This window comes from Chaetodon auriga, chromosome 8, assembly GCF_051107435.1.
Source record: "Chaetodon auriga isolate fChaAug3 chromosome 8, fChaAug3.hap1, whole genome shotgun sequence".
NCBI classification, from domain to species: Eukaryota; Metazoa; Chordata; class Actinopteri; order Chaetodontiformes; family Chaetodontidae; genus Chaetodon; species Chaetodon auriga.
This window is the reverse complement of record NC_135081.1, coordinates 12,045,744-12,053,544: the sequence shown is the minus strand read 5'-3', so window position 1 is coordinate 12,053,544 and position 7,801 is coordinate 12,045,744. Positions and strand designations below refer to the sequence as shown.

At 43.1% G+C, this 7,801-nt stretch overlaps 1 protein-coding gene across 1 annotated transcript; it reads right to left on the bottom strand.

The window, feature by feature from the left end:
• Positions 1-1,035: 1,035 nt before the first annotated feature.
• On the bottom strand, positions 1,036-7,534 carry irx4a (iroquois homeobox 4a). Its single transcript, XM_076737707.1, has 5 exons — positions 7,375-7,534; positions 6,225-6,476; positions 5,208-5,314; positions 3,186-3,496; positions 1,036-2,154 (listed from the first exon to the last, which is right to left on the bottom strand). Exons 1-5 carry the CDS (start codon positions 7,417-7,419, stop codon positions 1,430-1,432), a joined length of 1,440 nt encoding a protein of 479 aa, XP_076593822.1. The 5' UTR covers positions 7,420-7,534; the 3' UTR covers positions 1,036-1,429.
• Between the last annotated feature and the right edge of the window lie 267 nt (positions 7,535-7,801).

Below are 7,801 nucleotides of genomic sequence, written 5' to 3'. Positions count from 1 at the left end.
GTGGGGGTGTGCTTTTCCCATTAAAATTCATCACTGGAGCCCCCCCTCTCCACTTTTCCCCCCTCTCACAGGACAGAGTCCCCCGAGAGCTCCACTTTCGCCATTACTGTCAAGTACCCTTGACTCCTTTCTTTTTGCCCTTTTATCTACAACAACTAATTCGAGTTCCTTTGCCCTTTTCACTTTTAGACGACGTGAGTGCCTCTCTCTCTCTCTCTTTCCCTCTCTCCCTCTCGCAAAGCCCTCTCACATTTCCACAACCGGAATCCGCATCCATGCTGGTTTCTGCAGGGCCCCCGTCTCGAGGAAATTGAGGGGTTAGTGTCAAAACGAAAACTCTTCACTTCAAATTATTTCGCAGGGCCTCCGTTTTGAACCCATTAATGGACGTATGGCGAATAACTTACCCTTTTGACAGCTGCATCATGGACGATGTTGAGATGTTTCGATAATATTATCAGGGAGCAGAGAGGGGAAATCAATAGCCTGCCATGAAATATGACTGCGAACATCCCAATTACAGCCTGTTTAGGGGGGATTAATGAGGCAGATCTTAGATACTGATATTGTTCTGTCTTGAGGGTTGAGCTGCCTCATTTTCTCGCTGTCACTAAATGAGAGTGGATGTTTTCTGAAAAATAACACATGGCGGGAGATGTTAGATTGCGCCTGTTTTAATGGGTTAAGAATGAGTTGGAATGGAAGAACTGCTTTATTTAGCAGGAGGTTGCTTTTAAAACTGGCCTCTGTGCTGAGCCGTGGAGGCCCCGTGTGTCCTGACTATAAAGGACTCGACTGAAGAAGGTTTACATGAATGATAATAGTGAAAAAACACATGTAAACAGATCAAGGAAGAAAAGCAGGACATCGAGTGAGCCCCCTGTGTTTCAGCACCACGGACAGCAACTCGTACCATGAACGCAACATCACAAGCGCTCTTCAGAAACCGACTGCTTTTATTTTCAGTGAACAAAGTTGAGACGCTCTCGCTCACTTCCTCGGAGAGCTGTGCATTTGTGAGACATTTTTTTTTCCTTTTTCTTTTTTTTTTAGTTTAATAGTGATACTCAACTGCTGAGACTTAAATAATATTCAATTACATTTGCATGCGCATACTAAAGAAAAAGGACCAAAGAAAAATCATGTAAACCTTAGGCCTATTTCTTTTTTTTTTTTTTTCCAAGATGTAAACTTTTAGTTATACATTTCGATAAGTTTTTGTGCGTGCGTTAACTCAAATAAGCCAAACCGATCCGGATATTTCTCCTGTGTCACGCCCATGTAACAGTATATAGCTATCATTGCTTTTAGAAACAATAAAACATGATGAGGGGATCATGGAGACGAAATAGGCTTTTCCATCCGACTTTCAGCCAGTCACAAAAAAAAATCTCTCTCTTTTTGCAATAAAGGGGGCCATTTGGTTTTGTTAGGAGCAGAACAGTTTGTTGATACTTTTTGGGAAAGTCATGGCACTGTCTTTGGAGGAGGCGTGATGCTGCTGCAAGGCCGCCGTGCTCCTCTCAGCCTCCAGAATGGCGCCTTTGGTGTTCGTGGTCCAAGAGACGGTGGTGTTGGTCAGAGCCTGGCTCAAAGTGCTGTGCCTGAACAAGGGGTCGTGGAAAACCCCGTCCACCCAGTTTCTCAGGGTCGTGACCGGCGAGTCCTGCCTGTTGTCCAGGCCGGTTACGGGTGAGGTAGCGGCAGGGGATGGGCTGAGGGAGGAGGGCGGCGGCTGGCACCTCAGCATACAGGACGGGTACTCAGTCTGGTTCAGGGACGTCGCAGTTTGGGCCAAAGACCAGATCCGAGGCTTGCCGTCTAATATCTGGTGCCCTTGTTGCTGCTGCTGCTGCTGCTGCTGGTGGTTATAGCATGCTTTCACCTGCTGTCTGCTGTCCTGTTGGAAATCCTCCGGGTTCGTTTTGAGGCAACTTTTGCTCAAGTCCTGCTCCCCTCCCAGAGAAACGGGGATGGAGATTTTCAGAGACGCGTCCTTGATGAGGTGTTCGCCGGGGCAGTCGCTCGTCGTTGACATGTGTGTGTTCATGTGGTATCGGTGCTTCAGCTCACACTCCGAGCTCTCAGACTCCAGCGTGTCGAAATCGTCCAGATCGCTCAACTGGAGGTCCTTATCCGGCCGACTTCTGGTCTCTGGGAAGGAGAGAACAGAGAGGGAAGCAGACATGTCAGTGGATGATATATATCACACGATATGGCACCAGATGAAAGCATCCTCAACAGTCAAGTGTTGAACCTGCAATCGCACACTGTAAAAAAAAGTTAGTGGTCTTTAATTCAGGGATTAGCTAATGTACTTCAATTTACTAGCTATTTTAATTACTGACTAAAACGAACTCAGGCCTGTCAGACAAATCGTGTCACGATCAGCTCAAAAAGTTGGAAAAAGCACAATCCGACCATTAAAAAGCGTGTGTGTGAAACTGACTGAGGCCTGTCTGATAGTATTCCACAGCTGAAAGATTGTTATGATGATTAAAGTCATATGGGAACTGCTTATGCTGCTGACAAGTTTCATTTTTAAAAATACAAATAAATAATTTGTGTTTAGCAAAGTGCACACTGTAAGAACAAAATGTTAACCGAAACAAATCCTCAGGCTTCTTTGTTCCTTATTATCACTATGGTACAGGTATCATCTTATTAACATTATATATTAAAAAGATAAAATAATATGTAAGACTGATGGGGTTTTAGAGAAGCAAATGCTTTACGCTGATGAGTAGATTTCATAAAATCTCACTCTAATCTCATTTTTGAGCAAATGAATAGAAAATAGGAGTTTTCGGGATGTATGGAAGCAGTGGACCGCTCACAGGCATGTGATCATTATTCTCTAGTTGCTCTTCAGGAATTATTTTGACTCATCCTGATCCCTCTAACTAAATGACTGAGATGAATAAAATAAGGAACAGCAGCTAAACTTGGCTTTTTACTCAGGCTCTCATTTCAAACTAAAGTCAAAAATAATACTTGGGTTGAGAATGTTGCCGAAAAAGTCCCCACATTATGACTGTAATCGCAATGAGAACAAGATGTCATGAATACTACGGGTATGTTTTTTTTTTTTTTTTAACATGCTTCTCAGATAAAAGACTCCTGTGATATACTGCCAAACAATCCAGCATAAAACTTAAGAAAGGCTGTGACATTGTGACACTGACCATCCTCATTGTTCTCGCTTTTTATCTGCTCCTCCTGAGACCCATCCTCATCCTCGTCATATCTCTTCTCCTCTGAGCCCTTGTTTCTGGGCGGCCAGGTCATCTTGTTCTCCTTCTTGAGCCTCCGCCTGGCGTTTGCAAACCAGGTGGAGACCTGCGTGAGGGTCATCTTGGTGATGATGGCCAGCATGATCTTCTCCCCTTTAGTTGGATAGGGGTTCTTCCTGTGCTCCTGCAGCCAGGCCTTCAGCGTGCTGGTCGTCTCACGCGTGGCGTTCTTCCGCCTTGTTCCCCCATCCATGGAACCATATCTGTTAATGAGAACACAAGCATGATGGTAACAAGAGGGTAAATATAATACTGGATGCTTGTTGCATGACAATTTCGAATGTGTTGCCCTGGCAGTTTATCTCCTGAAACCATGACAGAGCCATCTGCTTCCTGTAATCTCCTTGAAATTATGCAGCGCATCCTCCATAAGCCTGACTGTCCCACTCATAAACCTATCTGCTGCTAGAATTGTGTAACGATCTGAAAATTAAAGCTAGGCATCCCAAACACATGTCAGTTAAGGGACATCATTTGGAAAGCACAGGGCAGGGACAGCTGCAGAAGCGTTGGACCTACTAAGATCATTTGCAGTATACGTGCAGGGGTCACTTTGTTGCACCCTAACTTCCCCCTGCAACAACCTTCTGTACAGCGCCTATGCAGGCATTTAAAGTAAATCTGCTACGAGTATATTTTGTAAATAAGCAAATTTAATCAAGCAAGTAAAATGTTTTAACAGTAATAATGCCAATTTGGGTGATATGCATGTATATTTTCTTGTATCAATCCCATTCTTAGCTCAGCTTACGACTCCTTTACCCTCTCCAACCGTAGGCCTACATTTAAAATGCACAGTGTTGATTTTCATTCAGCAGTGAGCTGTAAAAGTCCTCTCAGGGGAGGCTTTTATGAGGCCTTTATTGCTCCGTATAGCTTAGTGCAGGTCAAGCACTGCTAAGGGAATCGAAGGGAGAGGAGCGCTGCACCTTTCCATAGCCCGTGTTGTTCCCTGGCAGATAAAATAGACTGTAAAATTGCTTTATTGAGTGTAATGATGAGCCCTCAGGTGAAAGACGGGTGCAGACAGAGTGGTACTGCAGTGGGCCTGCTTGTTTTTCTGAGTGCCGCTAATTTTGTTTTGCCTCAGACTCAGGCCTTTTGCTGTATGTGCACTTATTAGCATTCCTGCTGACACCTTTTACACTTTATTCTGAATTTAGAGTGATTGGTAAAAGAAGCCTGGTTTTGTGAACTCTCGCTTTGCTCTCAAGATAATCGATATGACGCTTTGCCGATCAATTAACACATCGATTAATGCGATGATTGCAGAAGTGTTTTCTGTGCTGTCCCATGCAGTTCTGTTCGTGCCGTCTTCCTTAAATTGCTGGTTCTTGTCAGAAAGCACGCAGATCACGTTTAGCGTAATCAGGTATAGTTATCATTCACAGCCTATATTTTCACCACATCACGCACTTCATTTGGATGTCATCTCATTATTGGAAAGACCTTTCAATATGGCAGACATGCTTTTCACAGCACCGAAGAGGCCTCGTGTCTTTCTCAGAGGGGTGTGAGCCTTCTGCAGCACATCACCTCATCAGGAAAGAAATGTGTCATGAGATGAAGGTGATCACCCAGTGTTGCTATACATGATGATGACCTCTCGGAGAATGATTGATTTAACGGCTGGGAAAACTCACCTCACACCGGTGCACAATACTTTTCAAGTCACCGTCTTGATCACATCCTGTTTTATCCGCTTACAGCAGTTAACAGAAACCTGTGTGATGGTGGACTTAACAGCTGAATGAAAGTCTGATGTGAATCTAACTGGACACATCACTTCTTCATTCTGTACCACACTGCATTAAACTACACCATGCTTGTTCAAGTCACTCCAAGTGCACTGATGTTTGCATTGATAATCCCGCTTCTTACATTACAGATATCAACAGAAGGCACATTACATACCTGTCATACTGATACTGTCCTAGGGTGGGATCATAGGGGTAGTAGGCTGTTGCCTGCGTTATTCCCGCATGCGCAGAAGCCGTGGCATCTTTAGTATCGAATGTGCCCTGCAATCATACACAAAGACAAGAGTTTTAAAGAGTGGTGCGATTAGGAAATCAGTTTGGGGAAAGAACTCACCTGGTGCTGAAAAATTACATTCATAAATAAAGATCTGTATTGGCTGGACTTAAAAGTTGCTGGGTTATTCAGTTCTTTAGGGCGATTAATGAGAGGCACGACTGCTTATGTAGTAAATTTTGAAATATCCGCCTGCAAAATGAAACATGGAAAAACTGTTTAAACTATATCCTGCAGTGATACAGTGTCTATAGGATGCGCTGCATTCAGATACGTATGGTTTTGTGGTAAGTAAAATGACAACACTTTCAAAATAAGTTTTTACAAAATAACATTTCACAAACTGAGGGTTTATGAGCTTGTTCACTTAATTCCTATACAACAAACATCAAGTATAAGAACAAAGCCTCTATCAATCGTACATGTTCTTTTACCAGAAAACTGAGCACTTCATGATTTTCAACATTAAACCAAATGGAACAATCAATATTCTCAGACTTCATAGGCCTGTGTATGCCTGGGCTCTCTTCTGAAAACATTAGAGAATTTATTTTAAATAACATTTTGATAATAGTATAAAATGCTGAGTCTTCAGCGTCTGTAAAAATCAAATCGTTTCCAATACACACCAGCTTGTCTCGGTATTAATGGAATGACTGAACTTTTTCTGCCTTGTTTCTTAAAATTGCCTCTATCTCGCCTTGCTGAAAGTGTTTTCCATTTACTAAAAAAAAGTTGGCTGGAAGGTTGAAATGAGGATAAATCACGCCTACAGTAAAAAGACAGGTATATTTTTCAGTGTAGAGCATAAAAACGAGGAGAGGTGCTCCTGGCTCAAGCCTCAGCACCCTGCGGCTCCATTAATCAGTGCCAAGAGGGATCAGATGAAGGGCTTACCAGCGAGTAGAAAGCCGAGGCGTCCGTGCCGTATGTAACGTAATTCCCATAGCCTTGACCGCCGGTGTAGGGGCTCCCGTACACGCCCAGCGCGGCGGCTGAGCTGAGTTCATGTCTCGCCGTGGCCAGCAGCCGGCTCTCGTACACGGGGCAGTAGACTGGTGTCTGCCCGGACGCCGCTACTCCGGAGTCGGCTATGGATCTGCCGGTGGACTCGCAGCAAGTGGTCAGAGAGTTGGTTGTCATCAGGAACTGGGTGGAGACCGAGAGAGAATTGATCTTTTTTAAAAGTTATTGATTTACTTTATTTAAAAACCAAATGTTAATCTGAAGCACTTTGATGTCGAAGTTAGTTCATAACTTTTTTTTTAATGTAAAAGAAAAATCGTCTCAGTGAAACGAACGCGATTCGACTTGTTTCCACTAGTCTACTGTTAAAAATTAAAAAGAATTTAATACCTTTTTGACAACCAGTAATTTTGCTTTTTCGGAAACGTCCCAAGTTATTTGCACTTGTTTTCTGTCAGAATGCCAATCTGTAAAAACTCAAATCCGACATCAAATGACTCGTAAAGCCTGATACTGGATGATGAATGATGCGTCATATTCTTGTGGTAATGTGCGCGTAAAACGTGTCCAAAACGAGTCGCTTATTAGCTCTGCTCCAAGAGAAACATATACGTTACAGACAGATAGCCTACAACATGCTTTGCCAACATTGCCCGGTAATACCCGAAGTAATGCCCAAATGATTTTTTATGGCTCAAAGCCAAAACAAAACAGCAGCTGGGTTATGGCGCAAAACACACACAGCGTGTGCAGAACAAGTTGGCATGTGTGTTCCAGCGCAGATAAACATATGGTTGACATTACAGAGCGGCTATTATCTTGCAGAAATCAGTGAACGGGAGGTCGGGGGTCTCGCTGCTTTTTTTTGATTATCCTCTTCTTACCCCTTTTCTATCGAGCTCAGGTATCACTGGCTGTAACGCAACACTTTCCCGATACCCGAAAGGACTGTGACAGCTTCTCTGATTCTTGGCCAAAAATGCGTAACAGGAATACGCTTAAATCGATAAGATAATCAATCGCCTTAATATGAAAACCAAAACAACATATTAAATGAACAGAGGTAGTTACACCAACTTACTTGTGGAGCAGACGAATAGGGATATCCAAATTGTGGATATGACATGGTAGAGAGGTCCCCCAATATCCAGAAATAAAGCGAGACTGAAGGTCTCCACTCGAACGCAGGCTGCGGCTCTGTTTGACTGTACCAATTGATTGGTAAGCACAGGCTCCTTGGATGCTTATAGGGCGAAGCAGAGTAGCATGTTTAATTTGTGTAAAATGCCCCCCACTCAAACGCCTTTCAACGGAAAAAAAAATAAATAAAAAATAAAAAAAATAAAGGAGGAAAATCTTCTCGCGCTCTCTTTTCTTTTAAAAAGTGTCAGAAACAGATAAATGAATGAAGGTGGCGCAGACTTTCTTTGCCTAGAATAATCACTTTGTTGTCAGATACATATTTTTGCCTTATAAAAAAGTAGTATAAAAGACGTCAGCAGCAGAGG